Source organism: Neoarius graeffei, chromosome 15, assembly GCF_027579695.1.
Source record: "Neoarius graeffei isolate fNeoGra1 chromosome 15, fNeoGra1.pri, whole genome shotgun sequence".
NCBI classification, from domain to species: Eukaryota; Metazoa; Chordata; class Actinopteri; order Siluriformes; family Ariidae; genus Neoarius; species Neoarius graeffei.
This window is the reverse complement of record NC_083583.1, coordinates 17,704,277-17,722,506: the sequence shown is the minus strand read 5'-3', so window position 1 is coordinate 17,722,506 and position 18,230 is coordinate 17,704,277. Positions and strand designations below refer to the sequence as shown.

At 40.6% G+C, this 18,230-nt stretch overlaps 1 protein-coding gene across 2 annotated transcripts in view; it reads left to right on the top strand.

Moving 5' to 3' along the window:
- LOC132899218 (glutamine-dependent NAD(+) synthetase-like) overlaps positions 1 to 13,578 on the top strand; it is a 41,887-nt gene extending 28,309 nt beyond the window's left edge. For both annotated transcript variants that reach the window (XM_060940944.1, XM_060940945.1), the window contains 6 exons: positions 4,126 to 4,232; positions 4,313 to 4,444; positions 7,364 to 7,433; positions 8,430 to 8,558; positions 9,931 to 10,107; positions 10,214 to 13,578. In XM_060940944.1, coding sequence (XP_060796927.1) covers positions 4,126 to 4,232; positions 4,313 to 4,444; positions 7,364 to 7,433; positions 8,430 to 8,558; positions 9,931 to 10,107; positions 10,214 to 10,252 — 654 coding nt within the window. In that variant the 3' untranslated portion in view covers positions 10,253 to 13,578. The remainder of the gene's footprint in view (positions 1 to 4,125; positions 4,233 to 4,312; positions 4,445 to 7,363; positions 7,434 to 8,429; positions 8,559 to 9,930; positions 10,108 to 10,213) is intronic.
- Positions 13,579 to 18,230: the final 4,652 nt, after the last annotated feature.

Below are 18,230 nucleotides of genomic sequence, written 5' to 3'. Positions count from 1 at the left end.
TACGATATGTTTTCTCCAATAGCCAATCCACCGATACAATCCATCTCTAGTAATAGCCAGTTCCCAGGGACTTGTATGGTAGACACGTCATGTAGAGATATTAAAATGTGTGTCGTTGTTGATATGCTGCTAAAAAGTTTTACAGTGAGAAGAAAAGTTTAACACCCCTACTCATTCATAGGTTTTTCTGTATTTTGATTATTTTCTACATTATAGAACAAAACTGAAAACATCAAAACTATTAAATAGCAATATATGGAATTAGGTAGAAAACAAAAAAAGTGTTAAATGTTTGATATTTTTGATTCTTCAAAGCAGCCAGCCTTTACCTTGATGACGCTTTGCACACTATCTGCGTTGGCTTAACCAGCTTCATGTCGTAGTCACCTGGAATGCTTTTCAATTAACAGCTGTGCCTTGTCAAAAGTTAATTAGTGGAGGAGTTTCTTGACTTCTTAATGTGTGTTTGAGATCAAACATCCATCCATTATCTGTAACCGCTTATCCTGTACAGGGTCGTAGTCAAGCTGGAGCCTATCCCAGCTGACTATGGGCGAGAGGCGGGGTACACCCTGGACAAGTCGCCAGGTCATCACAGGGCCGACACAGAGACAAACAACCATTCACATACATTCACACCTACGCTCAATTTAGAGTCACCAGTTAACCTAACCTGCATGTCTTTGGACTGTGGGGGAAACCGGAGCACCCGGAGGAAACCCACGCAGACACTGGGAGAACATGCAAACTCCACACAGAAAGGCCCCTGTCGACCACTGAGCTCAAACCCAGAACCTTCTTGATGTGAGGCGACAGTGCTAACCACTACACCACCGTGCCACTCTGAGATCAAACAATAAATAGTAAATAATAAACATACAGTAACTAGCCCTATTCCACAACTGTAGTAATCCATATTATGTCAAGAATTGCTCAAGTAGGTAAAGAGAAATGACATCCGTCATTACTTTACTTTAAGACATGAAGCGTCTTTTAATTAATAAAAATAAACAATTGAATTAGAAGTGTGTCCAAACTTTTTTGACTGGTACTGTATTTGAAAGGAGTCTGCAGTGTCAGCACTTTGTAGTGACAGACAGGAGACTTTGCGCTTTCTGGATTCTTAGTAACATGACAAATTGTCTATTTTGGTCTTATTAACTTCAAGAGAGAGAAAGAAAAGAGAGGCTGGTGAGCAAACAATAGTTTATTGCCGAGCTGCGACAATGTACGGTAATTCATAACCGAAACTTGTTTTGTGGACGAACATTTTGTGTAGTTGTTCACACAGTGTTGTCTTGTTGTTTAATTAAAAATAATAATAATAATAATAACAACTGATTTTAGGGGCAGCACGGTGGTGTAGTGGTTAGCGCTGTCGCCTCACAGCAAGAAGGTCCGGGTTCGAGCCCTGTGGCCAGCAAGGGCCTTTCTGTGCGGAATTTGCATGTTCTCCCCGTGTCCGTGTGGGTTTCCTCCGGGTGCTCCGGTTTCCCCCACAGTCCAAAGACATGCAGGTTAGGTTAACTGGTGACTCTAAGGCTACATCCACAAGACAACGGCAACGAGATGTTATTTAAAAAAATATCGCGTCCAAATGGGCAACGATCAGTAAAATATCAGGTCCATATGGCAACGCAACGCTTGCTGAAAACGATGCAATACACATGCCACACCTCTAGGGGCGCTGTACGATGGTCCCTTCGGAGACACCAGAACAATAGAAGAAGTAAGGACGCATGCGCATAAACTATTATGCGCGAGACTTCATATTAGCCACAAAGTCAGAAAAATCTGTTCGTAAAATTACATTATAATGATCAAATACAATGAAAAGTATTTTTCCAGTCTCACCTGTGAACGGTAATCCCATGTGATCTCGTTTAGACGGTAAACCTGTTGGTACAGTTAAACGCAGCACATGAATGAGGCATCTTTATTCTCCGCTTTGACCTATCCAATATGGCGGCGAGGATGACGTATGATTCTACGCGGAAGGCGGCGTCTTTAATGGTTCGGAATAAATTGAATGCTACACGTTGATGGATTAATTTGTTGTTCTACGCCCTTTTTGAGGAATGTATTGTAGGACTTAAACCAACATCTGAAGAGGTGAGATCGCTCCTTTTTTTTCCCTATTTTTGCTGGCGGGATTGACTCTGCCCTAAGGGCAGAGTCTCTCTCTCTCTCTCTCTCTCTCTCTCTCTCTCTCACTTTGCACCATTACACAATAAATATTCACAGTGAAAATATTTTGTAAGCGCGTTTCATGAACCAAGTTATAGGATTTGTTGACAACTCGCATCGAGTTCGTTACACTTCTACCCGGCGTGAAGCACTGACAGTCATGTGGTTGTGATGTCATCGTAAACAAATCCGTTCTACTCATCCAGACGACTTCGCAACGGCATCGTTGCCAGATCTTTCCACTCTGGAACCCGTTCTCAAAAGATTGCGTTTTGGGGCACCCAAAACGCCGGTGCCGTGTGGACGCCAGGCCGAAACGATAAACAATTGTATCGGATTCACCTGAATCCGTTGCCGTGTGGACAGGGCCTAAATTGACCGTAGGTGTGAATGTGAGTGTGAATGGTTGTCTGTGTCTATGTGTCAGCCCTGTGATGACCTGGCGACTTGTCCAGGGTGTACCCCGCCTTTCGCCCGTAGTCAGCTGGGATAGGCTCCAGCTTGCCTGCGACCCTGTAGAACAGGATAAAGCGGCTAGAGATAATGAGATGAATGAGATGAGATAATTGATTTTTAAATAAATGTACAAGACTGTGTTTGCATGTGTGTTTTGGTGCAATGAAACAATTATTTTCCAGTAACTGATTGAAATGATGATGATGATAATAATAGGGGAAGCCATGTCCTAAAGGTTAGAGAAGCAGGTTTGGGACCAAAAGATCGCTGGTTCGATTCCTAGGACCAGCAGGAATGGCTGAAGTTCCTTTAAGCAAGGCACCTAACCCCTGATTGCTCCCCGGGCTACCCACAGCAGTGGGTATGTCAGGGTCCTGTTATACGTCGCTCTGGATAAGAATGCCTGTAATGTAGTAGTAATAATAATAATTAAATAATATTGGCTGGTGTTGAGTGGTATAGGAGATGTATTCCATTCAGCGAGCATGACATTGAAGGAGTCGAAGACGAGTTCAGTGTCATGCTAACTGAATGGAACATGTCTGATATACCATGAAAAAAGCCATTATTATTCTTATTATTATTATGCACATTTGATGGAAAAATTATAGATTTGTTTACAAATTGTCACCATCACTCGCTAGCATGGAAATTTTACGTGTAATTCGTATCTTGTGGCATTTTCAGTTCACTGCGACAGTTTACTGTGGGCTCCGTTGGCAAACAAAGAAATGCTTCTGCGTATGCGCAACAGAAAACTCTCACATTGAATCTTCGCATCAGCTCTGACGTGTGACGTCATGTTGTCTTGACAACCATGCAATATCATAAACCATATTCAGCACTCATTCTCCACTGGGTGGAGTGACATAATACATGTAGTATAAGCGATATGTTCACAATATTGCTTGCTATCAAACCAAATGAATGAAACCCATTAGAAGGGAATAGAACACGTGTTTTTATTCCTTGGAAAAAGTGTTCTGTTTATTATTATTATTATTATTATTATTATTATGTAATAGTTAACACCAGCGCTGGCGATGATACTTGGAGCAGAAGAAACAGTCAGAGATAAAGCTCTTAATTTTTCCACTCCAGGAAGTTTATGATGTTGAGCTTTGTAACATGACAAGCTGCTTTTTTTTTGTCTTATTAACTTCAGCAGAGTAAAAAAAAAAGAGGCTGATGAGGGAACGACAGTTTATAGCTCTGATAATGGAAGTGATATCAAGAACTGACTTTACTAACAATAAATGAAACTGTAAACAGAAAATACATGAGCTGTCATTCTGTAAAATGTAAATTCTTAGCATTGGTGTTGTATAAGGGGAATAAAACACTTCTGGAGATGCTGTTATTGGAAAATAATCAGCTTTTCCATGAATCAAGTGGTAACTTTGGCATCACGTCACACCATCATGTTTCATTCTTTACTCATATTTGAGTACTTAAACTAAAAACATGTTTTTGAACTTCCAGGCTCGTGTCAGGATGGTTTTGGCTTACCTCTTTGCCCAGCTGTATCTGTGGGCTCAAGGGAAACCTGGAGGTCTGCTCATGCTTGGCTCAGCCAACATGGATGAGAGGTTTGACTCGTATAAGCTGCAAACTCGCATTTTCACACGCATTGACTCATGGCTTCATGAAATGTTTTCTGTTCCCATAGTTTGACTGGCTACTTCACTAAATACGACTGCTCCAGTGCCGATATAAATCCCATCGGAGGTGTTAGTAAGATGGATCTGAAGAACTTCCTGCTTTACTGTTCTGAGCACTTTCAGTTCTCAGCTCTTAAAAGGTGTGTGAATGTCCAATGCAATGGATACAGTTCCGTATAGCTCCTTCCTGAACTCTTCTATTTTTGTATATTCACCAGAGACAATTATTTCATATCCTCAAATTCAAACAAAATTTGATAGTTTTTAAACGATCGTTTATTTATTTAAGCAAAAACGCTATCCAAGACAAAGTTTAAGGCTTTGGGGTGCCATTATCTCTAAATGCTGAACCAAGTGTGAATCGTCCCGTAAGTAGACGACCTACAAAAATTCCTCCAAAAGAGCACTGATGACGCATCCAGGAAGTCGGAAAAGAACCCAGATGAACATATTAGTACCTACAGGCCTCGCTCACATCAGATGAGGCTAGCATTTATGATACCACCATTAGAAAGAGAATGTGTAGAAATGGTATCCATGGAAGAGCTGCAAGGCGAACACCACTGGTAACCAAGAAAACGGTTCATCTCACATTTTCCAAAAATAAGTCTCGATGACAACTAAGCCATTTGGGATAATGTTCTATTGACTGATGAGTCAAACGTGGAGTTTTTTCAAAGACATGGGTTCTGGTGTAAAGCCAACCAAGCATTCCACAATAAGAACTTCATACCAGCAGTCAAACATGGTGGTGGTAGTATGATGATGTGGGGCTGCGTGATGTGCTGCTGCTTCAGGGCCTGGGGCTGAGTGGCTTCCCATAATTGACAGACTCTGAATTTTGCTTTCTTTCTGAAGGACAATGTCTGGTCATCAGTCCGTGAGCTGAAGCTTAAGCGCAGTCAGTTTATGCAGCAGGATAATGACCCGAAATACAAGTGGTTCCACATCTGAATGACTCAGAAGAAACAAAATTAAGGTTTTGGAGTGGCCTGGTCCATGTCCTCGCATGGATCCCATTGAGATGCAGTGGCATGACCTTAAATGGGCAGTTTATCCTTGAAAGGCTGCCAGTGCAGCTGAAATAAAATAATTCTGCAAAGAAAAGAGTGGGTCAAAATTCTTCCATAGCCATGTGAAAGCCTGATCTCCAGTTATCATAAATGTTTGGTTGGACTTGTTGCTGTTAGGGGAAGACAATGACCTAATGGTTAGAGAAAACAGAAAGCTTTGGGACCAAAGGTTGGTGGTTCGATTCCCTGGATCAGCAGGAATGGCTGAAGTGCCCTTGAGCGAACAAGAACAAGAAGCCTTTTATTTATACTCGAGCACAGTGAAATGTTTTCTCTGCATTTAACCCATCTGAAACAGTGAAAACACACACAAGTGAGCAATGAGCACACATACATACCCAGAGCAGTCGGCAGCTGTGCTACAGTGCCCAGGGAGCAGTTGGGGGTAGAGCCCTGCACTCCCGCGGGAGTCCCGTGGGACCCGCCGCAAAGCAGTGCGGCGCGGGACAAATTTTGAAAGCTCATTGCGGGCGGGAGGGGGAGTGCACAATGCAGGAGGGAGAGGCGATAAGCTGCAGTCCCGCTAACTAAAAACGTGTTTAAAATAAAATTTATAAATTATTAATTTATGTCTATTGTATATAATTTGTGCTGGATATTTTATTTGGCATTAATAACATTTTAAGATGCCTATGGTCTAATCTCGCGTACGTTTCCGATTCCTTTCCGCTCTTCCGTGTTTGAGATCTCCGATCATGGCAGAAGAGCAGAGCTCCTCTAGTGAAGCTCACAGTGCTTCAGAAGTAAGTGCTGCTTTAAAAAGAGGTACATTTACCATTAAAAAGTCAAGAGTATTAGTCCTAAGTATTAAAAAGTATTTAAAAAAAGTATTAACTAGTGTTAAAAAGGACTGTGTATTGCACAGATTGTTCAGTTTAAAGCTAGAAATAGACAGTGTATAATCTGAGGAGCTGGTTGTGGTTGCGCAGCACTTCATATGAGAGGAGAATGGAATCGCGGTTGGAATCATAACGCCACAGACTCGGAAGTGGGAGTGCGAGTGCGCAAAGCGAGAGCTGTCAGTCAAAGCCAGAGCTGTCAATCATGAGCGCATGCAGCGCTCAACTTGGAATGTGTCAGCAGAATGTCAGAGTCTAAACAATAAACTTACAATAAATGAAGGATCGGTCAGTGGAGAGCTCAGCTAAGCTCAGCATGTTTAATTCCCCAAGCCAATGACAAGAACTTTCGTGAGAAATAACGCGAACGTCTGCATCATGCGGGATTTGCGGGCGGGAGCGGGACTGAAAATCATAATTCTTTGCGGGAGCGGGACTGCACAATGCGGGAGCGGGACTGAAAATTCTGTCCCGCGCAGACCTCTAGTTGGGGGATAGGTGCCTTGCTCAAGCACTTCAGCCCAACCTTCTGGCCATGGCTGCCCCCTATGTTAACCTAACCACATGTTTTTGGACTGTGGGGGAAATCGGAGCACCCAGAGGAAACCCACACAGACACAGGGAGAACATGCAAACTCCACACAGAAACTCCAGTTGTTGGCCACTGGGCTTGAACCCAGAACATTCTTGCTGTGAGGTGACTGTGCTAACCACTACACCACCATGCTGCCCACAAAGGCACAACCTTTTACCTTCAGTATGTTTCCTCATGTTCTTATTGCCTTATGCTACATTTTGTATGAATGTTTTTTGAAACCTTTTAGCATGACAAAAATGCTAAAATAGAGGAACCTGGGGGTTGGGGGGAGAGAACAATGCATCAAGCATCTAGTGTAACACAGTTTTGTAATATATTTTTTTTTTCTTCTTCCCCCTCCCGTCTGTCTGCTTGAACCAGTTGAACCGGGTGTTTTAGAGCAAACCAGGTTCATAAATATGCAGGTGTAGGATCCCTGGGGATTTGAATCATAAATTAGTGCTGTAGACTAGATCATCTGAGGGTCATGCTTTGTTTTTGAGAGTCAAAGCTACAGTATTTTTATGATTTCTCAGTTAAACAGATTTTTCCTGTTCCTCTGTCCTGCAGCATCTTGGCTGCTCCTCCCACTGCAGAGCTCGAACCCTTGACCGACGGCCAGGTGTCTCAGACCGATGAGGTACGGATGAGTCACTCAGAGAGAAAGGGAGAGAGGTTACATGCAATTACTTTAGCCTGGGAGAAATGGAGTGAGGTCCAGAATTATTGGCACCCTTCATGAAAACGAATGCGCATACGGTGATGCATGTATAGTATTACTTTAACTGAATATTTCCTCAAAGATGTTTCCAAAGTAATCATTTAGAAGTCTTTTTTGCCTCCTTTACCATTGTTCTGATGGATTTAGACTTTTAGAGCTTTTTTTTTTCTAATTACGTTTTAATGATATTATTGATTGCATATTAATTTTTATATTTATCACAAATCTTGTGCAGGTCAGAGCCCTCCCAAAAAGTGATGACAGATTTTACATGCATGTGACATTTATATTTATAGCATGGAGAAACAGAAAGTGCTCAGAAGCAATAATGGAGTTCCTGGCAACAGAGGGCAATGAAAAATAGGTTTTAGTTTCAAGCATGGAATTTGGGTTCAGTTGAAATACATTTAAGGGTGCCAATAATTTTGCTACATATGTTTTCAGTGTTTTGTTTTTTTTTTTTTTAAGACGGTTGAATAAGTGAATGGGTTTTATTACTTCAGTAGTTTCTCAAGTCAGATGAAATGTATTATGTGTAATATACTGTGTTTATATTATACATGCATCATTTTTGCCTGTTCTCTGAAAGGGTGCCAATAATTCTAGAGCCAGTTGTGTGTTCTTAAATATGGAAATTAGGCAGATCATGTGAAATTTTAAAATTAATTTTCTAGGTATTGGATTGAATTCCGTTTATGGTTCTCCGACAGTCCTCCAGTCTGCCAGTACATCATACTTATACAGTGGCATCTCCATTTATTAACTCCTTCTCTTTTGTCTTTACCACATCACCGTGTCACTTCCTGTGTTTTTTTTTTTTTTTTTTTTTTTTCCCCTACCTGTGTGTGGTTTTGGTGAGCTAATAATATAACGTAACGTTCCTCATTGAACACAGTTTCTCTCTGTGTCTCTCAGGCCGATATGGAGATGACCTATTCAGAGCTATCAGTGATCGGAAAACTTCGAAAGCTGTCCAAGTGCGGCCCATACAGCATGTTCTGCAAGCTCATTCACTCATGGAAAGAAAGCTGTTCCCCTTCACAGGTGTCAAGAATGTCTTGTTTAAACATTTAACTCTTTCTGAATGGCAGGTTTATATATACACTGAACCCTTCACGATTATTTGTGCCCCTTGTAAAGTTTAGTATAAAGGGTTAGAAAAAAATCCACCTTTTGGTGAAGTTGTTTCATCTCACACTGAAAAAATGAGAAAAATGCAACCTTTAATTGAAATAAATTTGATCAGAAAAACAAATCCCTCATCAAGAAAATTATTTTCAACACAAAAACACGTCACTGTTATTGGCACTCCTGGAAATTTATTGTGAACTCAATGTAACTGAAGCATGTTTCCCATTTAAATTGTACATATTTTAATTGATTGGAGTGTGTAGGAACTTTCAAACTGTAATCCATGTCTTCCTGATTAACTGGGATACAATTATGAGGTGACCCAAAGCCCAGATTTCTTTAGTCATCTATCAACATGGGAAAGAAAAGAGAACACACAAACTAAATGAAGAAGTGTGTTGACCTTCATAAGTCAGGGAATGGTTATTAAAAAAAATAGCTACTTACCTGAAAATGTCAATTTCTACTGTTAGGGCAATAATAATAAAAAAAAAGTGGACCCCAACTGGAACTGTTACAAACTTGCCTGGAAGAGGAAATTTATTTTGCTCCCATGTACAGTGAAGAGGAGGGTAAGAGGCAAAAAAAAAAAATCTCCAAAACCACCATCAGACGCCACTTCCATACCAACAGATGATTTGGAAGGTTTGCCAGAAACAAAGTCTTTTCTCTCAGTTCGCCACAAACGTAAGCACCTGAAGTTTTCGAAACGCTACTACAGCTTTGATTGGAACCATGTTCAATGGTCTGATGGAACAAAAATGGAGGTTTTGTGGCAATAAACACTCAGGGTGGGTTTGATGTCAAAAGAAGGATGGCTATAATGAAAAGAACCCGATCCCAACTGTAAAATATGGTGGAAGTTCTGTCCCAGGAAAGGGTACTCACCTTCTGAAATCAACTCCTCTCACAATTTTTGGAGGAATTTCACGAAACTTGGCAGAAGTTATAACTTTGTTATAGGACAGTAATATGCATATTCCAATTTCGTTTGCAATATATTGTAGCAGGGGGATAGTGTGCTCTCGGAGCGCTCTTGTTTCAGTGTGAGATGAAGCTACTTCACCAACAGGTGGATTTTTTTTTTTTTCCAAGGGTGGCAATAGCTTGCTACTTTTTGCAAAAAAAAAGCTAGCTGGCTTGCTTAGCTAATGATCAGCCAGACAACTTCCCATTATGATGAAACAAGATTTTTTAAGCCATTGAATGTATTGTCATTAAACTTACATTTGGGTAATGTTGCCAATGATGAGTCTGTTCTTATCTTCCATCTCTGGCTAATTAGGTGGCTACAAAAGTGAAGCATTTCTTCCGGATGTATTCAGCCAACAGGCACAAGATGACTACAATGACCCCATCGTACCACGCTGAGAACTACAGCCCAGACGACAACCGCTTTGACCTCCGTCCCTTCCTCTACAACACACGCTGGACTTGGCAGTTCCGCTGCATTGATGATGAGGTTTGGCTTGCAAGTGATTTGTTTCCTTTTTTTTTTGTCCCCTTTATGCTTGGTATAAAGATTGTACAGTATTTTGGTCCTCTAAGCCACAATCTCTCTCTTACAGATTTCCTTAATGGAGGCTGGATATGCAGAATGCATATGAGGTCCTTGTGTTCTTCACAATTATTTTAAGATTCTGATTTTATTTCTATTGCTATGTCAAATAATATCCTGTTGAATGCACCATGTATTAGCTGTTCATTAGTGCCACTTAATGTTGGAGTTTACTCATATATTACTGTACCATTACCTCCAATTATTGGATGTGTTCTAGCAAAAAGGGAAAAACACTAAATATTTCAGAAAGAAGTGGTTTACTTTGACGCAGATGATTTACATTGTATAGCCGTTTTACATTACATTAATGGCATTTAGCAGAAACTCTTATCCAGAGCGACGTGCAACATACCCAGAACAGCCTGGGGAGCAGTTGGAGTTAGGTGCCTTGCTCAAGGGCACTTCAGCCATTCCTGCTGGTCTAGGCAATTGAACTGCTGACCTTTTGGTCCCAAAGCTGCTTCTCTAACCATTAGGCCATGGCTTCCCCATGGTTCACGGTTGCCAGTTATAATGTTCTAACTCAAATACTGGACCGATTTCAATCATATTTGTCCCTAGTAAATATTTGGACTCAAAGAAATGGGGCCCAGGTTTAAAAATTCCAATGTTTTCCTTTAAATGTAACGATGAAATGTATCACGTCATTCTTTAACTCTTTTACCCAGAATTTCCATCTGTTCTGAGAGTGACCATTAAATTTATTTGTGATGTCACACTTCATAGTAATGTTGAATGGCTCATACGAAAGTAGTCACTAAGAGCACTCAATTTGCAGTTTTTCATATGTGTTTCTTTTTTTTTTAAATTTACCCTCGCCTACAAGGTTTAAAGTGAGACGGCCTTTCGATTTCATAAAATCGATGAAATTTAGTTCCCTCTGAAATTGGGTCATTGTGATATGTTTATTTCTGTAATATGTCAAAAACAGACCATTCTGTAGCTGGGAAGTTATTTAATTTGAGAGGATTCCTGAGCAAATAATGTGCATGAAATCGCTCACTTCGCGCAGTCAAGTGGACAGAGGAAGTCCGTGTGCGCATGCGCAGGTTTACCTGATTCTTCTTCTTTTCCTTCTCCTTTTGGGTTTTACAGCAGCTGGCATCCAGTGGTGCATTACTGCAATTTACAAGTTTACCTTTGACCGTGCACTGACAGTTACATCATTCTGTTGCTAAACGAACAGCTGATCACACCAGGGTGTTCGCTGACTGTCGAATATTTATTAGTTTGGTCCTGTGTTGCCTTTCCTTTGCAACACAACGTCTTTTCTTCCTGTTTTCCATTACTGTAGTCAGTCTTCCACGTTTCATTCGTATTCTCGATTTTCCTCTCCTGTTTCAAATTTGTATCCCACAATGCCTTGTGCGAACGAGGAAAGCCCACCACGTGATGCATGACGTAGTATCTTGAATTGGGTCATGGTGAAGCAGGAAAAAATGGCGTAGAATTTAGGGTCACCTGGCCCTAAATTCATTAATTGTTCCATTTTAAAAAAGAATTCATTAAATTGGAAGTCTTTGATTTGAATTAAGTAGCTTTCAGTCCACTAAACAAAAATAATTGTGTGTCAGGGAAGATTCTTTTTATGACCTAAACCTGAAAAATATGAAAGGCAGTCTACCTTTTAAATATTATAATTTTCTTGTTTTTTTTTTTTTTTTTTTACTATCAAAAAGCTTTAGTTCTGCTGTCTGTTTTTATCTCCTGTACCAATGTTATTGTGGAGAGGACTCAAACCCCTCCCCTTTCCCATAACCCTTGTTTGGTAAATCTTTGGAAAAATCTCTCTTAGGATGGGTTCTATTGTGAAGTGCTGTTTCATAAAAGATACGAAAAAAAAATCTCCAAGCAATTTCTTTCTTTGATAATAGTTGACTGAAATTCTTTCAATCATATAAACGACAAGCCATTTATTCAAAATACAAAATGGAGTACTCTTAGCTCACAAAACAAGACAGATACACCTGGGAAGATCTTCTTGGAGATGTTCGCTGGATGGTTCTTTTGTAAGACCTTTATTGATTGATTGTCAAGTTCATCTTACAGCCATGAACAATCCAATCCTTTAGATCCAACTTTTTACCTTTTTTGGGGGGGGAAAGTACTCCTACATTTACTGCCCATGTAACCAAGCATTCACACAAATAAGTGTGTATGGATGCAGAGGTTCTGCAGGAACCCAAGGCATCTCAGGAGCCTGCTCCTAGACAAAGGAGTGTGTGTGAAAGGTACCCCGAATCACATCTGGTTATAATTACTTCGATTCAAAACATACTAAGGGAGAGAGAAAAACCAGCATGTCGTATCAACATCTCATTAACAATTAACTTCATATACCATATCCAGTAATCAATTAATTACACAAAAGAAAAGAAACATCCATTTTATGAAACCACTTCATCCTGCTCATCAGCAGCGAAACACAGAGTCACGGTACTCTACACACAGAAACCCTACAGTCTCCGGACTACTCTTATAAGAGACTTGTGGCAGTAAAATAATTCTGATTGAAAGTGTCTAACAAGTCGACATGAGGGTTTAGAAATCTCCAGTGTACTGTGAGAAGGGTTAATTCAGAAAAAAATATAATCACTGGCAAATTACTCTGGTACGAGAGGAATAAAACATTTTGGGACTTGCTGTTAATAAAATAATTAACAATCATCTACAGCTTTGTGTCTGGTTACATCACATCACCCAGTTGATTCCCCCCCCCCCCCAATAACAGCGTACCTGGTCATGTTTTATTCCTTACTTTAGTTCCACTTGTAAGTAATGAACCAATTAACTGCAGTTTAGAAATGAATAATTTAAGAATATTATCTAAATTTGAAGCAAGGCTATGAAAATTTGGGCATGTACTGTATGTATGGGAAAAAAAATCCTTCCTTTAATTTTTAACTACTTTATTGTATAGCTCAGTGTTCGACTGTACTGCAGACAGCATGTGGCAGCCCATCAGTCCACATGTGTGACTGCCTTATCCTTTCCTGAGGGAAAAAGGCCGGTGACTGCATAGGAAGTTTTTCGTTCCGGAGCTGAGTTGTCTTTCCCATGTCACATAGTCCTGTTCCCATTACACATACAGAAACATTGATTCAGGAGTCTCATCTGTGTCAAAGCATACGCTTTGACGTGTATCACACATTAATATAGTCAAGTGTTTGTCTTTTGCGCATGCTCCAGCATATAGCATATTCTATAGCCCCATGTAGCCTGGTTAAAAAAAAAAAGTCTGCTAACCTCAGTGCAATGCATGTATTCATTTCATGATGTAAATATTTATAATTTGTTCACTGAATTATCTGACTCAAAATTCTACAGCTAATGTAACTGATTCCAAACAATAAAAGTTTAGTTCAAATGTGATTCCTTACTGGGTGTTTCATTAGTAATACCTGTGTAGTTTTATAATATTTATATAATAAAGTTTTCCACTAGAGTGTAACAAAATATACTTGAGACTTTATTTTTAAGCATGTACTGTATGAAATAGTTACTCTGCTAACTCAGTGGTGCTTTTTTTTAATACAAGCAAGTAATAGGTTGTATAGTAGTTGCTTGTCAGAATTTAATTTAAACATGATTCAATACTTTGGAAAGAAATTGGTCTTCTTCCAGCTGCTCCTGTGGATCTGTTCTGCATATTTGATTTGGCATAGGTTTTGCATCGGATGCCCTCCCCAGTCTATCCGGGCTTGGGACCGGCGCTAAGTATGCCCTATGAGGGAAACCACACTATGAGAGAACATGCACACTCCACGAAGAAAGGCACCTGTTGGCCATGGGGTTCAAACCTGGAACCTTCTTGCTGTGAGGCAATTGCGCTAACCACCATGCCACCCATAAATAAAAAAAAATTGGTAAATTGGTTAAATGTTAAAAGTCCAAACGATATCTCATCTCATCTCATTATCTCTAGCCGCTTTATCCTGTTCTACAGGGTCGCAGGCAAGCTGGAGCCTATCCCAGCTGACTACGGGCGAAAGGCGGGGTACACCCTGGACAAGTCGCCAGGTCATCACAGGGCCGACACATAGACACAGACAACCATTCACATTCACACCTACGGTCAATTTAGAGTCACCAGTTAACCTAACCTGCATGTCTTTGGACTGTGGGGGAAACCGGAGCACCCGGAGGAAACCCACGCGGACACGGGGAGAACATGCAAACTCCACACAGAAAGGCCCTCGCCGGCCACGGGGCTCGAACCCGGACCTTCTTGCTGTGAGGAAACAGCGCTAACCACTACACCACCGTGCCGCCCTCCCCGAACAATATATTTAGGAAATAATAATTTATAAAGCATCTTTCCTCACACTCAAGGCTGCTTTGAATTACAGTTGGGTACAGTATAATAACAGTACAAAGTTGTACATGGAAAAACACAATCACTAGCCACTTTATTAGGAACACCCATCCACCTGCTGTTTGATGCAGTTATCTAATCAGCCAATCCCTTGGCAGCAGCACAGTGCATAAAATCATGCAGATAAAAATCAAGAGCTTCAGTTCATGTTCACTTTAAACATCAGAATGGGAAAAATTTGTGATCTCAAAGTGCGACTTTCACTGTGGCATGGGTGTTGGTTTGAGCCAGACGGACTGGTTTGAGTATTTCAGAAACTGCTGATCTCCTGGGGTTTTCACACACAACAGTCTCTAGAGTTTACACCGAATGGTGCAAAAAACATTGAGTGAGCAACAGTTCTGTGGGTGGAAACGTCTTGTTGATGAGAGGTCAGAGGAAAATGGCCAGATTGGGTTGAGCTTTTTTGCCAGAAAGGATATAGAAGAAAAGAAGAAAGACGAAGAAACCTTTATTTGTCACATGCACACTTCAAGCACAGTGAAATTCATCCTTTGCATTTAACCCATCTGAAGCAGTGAACACACGCACGCACACCCACTCAGAGCAGTGGGCAGCCACACCAGAGCGCCCGGGGAGCAGTCAGGGGTTTGGTACCTTGCTCAAGGGCACCTCAGCCCAAGGCCACCCCACATTAACCTAACTGCATGTCTTTGGATTGTGGGGGAAACCAGAGTACCCAGAGGAAACCCACACAGACACAGGGAGAACATGCAAACTCCACACAGAAAGGTCCTCGCCAGCCGCTGGGTTCGAACCCGGAACCTTCTTGCTGTGAGGCGACCGTGCTAACCACTACACCACCATAACAACTCATAGCAACTCTTTACAACCATTGGGTTCCACGCCTGCCAGCCCAAAACAGAAACCTTAGAATCAAGTTCCTATTAAAGTGGCTGGTGAGTGTACATACGCGCACACACACACACATCCATGAGTCTACTTTGAAGTTCCTGTGATGTTACTGATTCAGTAGGTAAACTTCTTTGCCTTTTAAACGATGGAGTCTAGTGATTCTCAAGCCAATCACAGTGATAACTGGACTAAAGAAGTTCTTACCCTCATCCAGTTGTGGGGAGATGCAGATATGCAGTTGAATATGGAGAAACTGGGTCACAATGAGCCGATTTACCGTCACATCACTGAACGTTTAAACAGAAACAAGTAGCGAGAGGACAATAAAGCAAGGTAAAAACAAGCTTAAAAATTTTTGCTTCTGATCACTGATTTGCACATGCACACTTGTGTTTGAGAGTGGGCATAACTTATTCCCGCTGCCTGTGAAAAAGCAGCTTAACAGTGTTGGACTGCTATGCTTCACATCTACAGTTAACATTTTGCTTTGAATTCTCAAGTCTCAAATCCAATTGGTTGATTAATTTACTCTAACAGTACAGTTTATATTAGTACAGTGGTGCTTGAAAGTTTGTGAACCCTTTAGAATTTTCTATATTTATGCATAAATATGACCTAAAACATCATCAGATTTTCACACAAGTCTTAAAAGTAGATAAAGAGAACCCAGTTAAACAAATGAGACAAAAATATTATACAACCCTGATTCCAAAAAAGTTGGGACAAAGTACAAATTGTAAATAAAAACAGAATGCAATGATGTGGAAGTTTCAAAATTCCATATTTTATTCAGAATAGAACATAGATGACATATCAAATGTTTAAACTGAGAAAATGTATCATTTAAAGAGAAAAATTAGGTGATTTTAAATTTCATGACAACAACACATCTCAAAAAAGTTGGGACAAAGCCATGTTTACCACTGTGAGACATCCCCTTTTCTCTTTACAACAGTCTGTAAACATCTGGGGACTGAGGAGACAAGTTGCTCAAGTTTAGGGATAGGAATGTTAACCCATTCTTGTCTAATGTAGGATTCTAGTTGCTCAACTGTCTTAGGTCTTTTTTGTCGTATCTTCCGTTTTATGATGCGCCAAATGTTTTCTATGGGTGAAAGATCTGGACTGCAGGCTGGCCAGTTCAGTACCCAGACCCTTCTTCTACGCAGCCATGATGCTGTAATTGATGCAGTATGTGGTTTGGCATTGTCATGTTGGAAAATGCAAGGTCTTCCCTGAAAGAGACGTCGTCTGGATGGGAGCATATGTTGCTCTAGAACCTAGATATACCTTTCAGCATTGATGGTGTCTTTCCAGATGTGTAAGCTGCCCATGCCACACGCACTAATGCAACCCCATACCATCAGAGATGCAGGCTTCTGAACTGAGCGCTGATAACAACTTGGGTCGTCCTTCTCCTCTTTAGTCCGAATGACACGGCGTCCCTGATTTCCATAAAGAACTTCAAATTTTGAGTCGTCTGACCACAGAACAGTTTTCCACTTTGCCACAGTCCATTTTAAATGAGCCTTTGCCCAGAGAAGACGTCTGCGCTTCTGGATCATGTTTAGATATGGCTTCATCTTTGAACTATAGAGTTTTAGCTGGCAACGGCAGACGGCATGGTGAATTGTGTTCACAGATAATGTTCTCTGGAAATATTCCTGAGCCCATTTTGTGATTTCCAAGACAGAAGCATGCCTCTATGTGATGCAGTGCCGTCTAAGGGCCCGAAGATCACGGGCACCCAGTATGGTTTTCCGGCCTTGACCCTTACGCACAGAGATTCTTCCAGGTTCTCTGAATCTTTTGATGATATTATGCACTGTAGATGATGATATGTTCAAACTCTTTGCAATTTTAAACTGTCGAACTCCTTTCTGATATTGCTCCACTATTTGTCGGCACAGAATTAGGGGGATTGGTGATCCTCTTCCCATCTTTACTTCTGAGAGCCGCTGCCACTCCAAGATGCTCTTTTTATACCCAGTCATGTTAATGACCTATTGCCAATTGACCTAATGAGTTGCAATTTGGTCCTCCAGCTGTTCCTTTTTTGTACCTTTAACTTTTCCAGCCTCTTATTGCCCCTGTCCCAACTTTTTTGAGATGTGTTGCTGTCATGAAATTTCAAATGAGCCAATATTTGGCATGAAATTTCAAAATGTCTCACTTTCGACATTTGATATGTTGTCTATGTTCTATTGTGAATACAATATCAGTTTTTGAGATTTGTAAATTATTGCAATGTTTTTATTTACAATTTGTACTTTGTCCCAACTTTTTTGGAATCGGGGTTGTACTTGGTCATTTATTTATTGAGGAAAATTATCCAATATTACACATTTGTGAGTGGGAAAAGTATGTGAACCTTTGCTTTCAGGATCTGGTGTGACCCCCTTGTGAAGCAGGGGTGTCAGAAGCATTTTTAATGTGTGTGTGTGTGTGGGGGGGACACTGTGGGGGGTCTGGGGGGTCCTGCCCCAGAAAATTTTTAATTAATTAGATGCGATTTCCTGCATTCTGGTGTATTTTTAACAGGTTGTTAAACACCTAATTTTACCTACAAAAGTCACTTAATTCAATGACTATTTTAGAGACTCAACAATAAGTCCTCATTCAACTAGTCCATATTATTCATCAGCCTGTTTTTAAACCCACTGCTATGCCTAAGATAATGAGAAGAATGTGACACTTTATCACCAACAATGACTTTATGGGTGCATTTTACTTTTTATTTTGTGTTTCTTTTTTTAATTTTGTTTTAGATGTAACACAACATGCCACTGGGCCA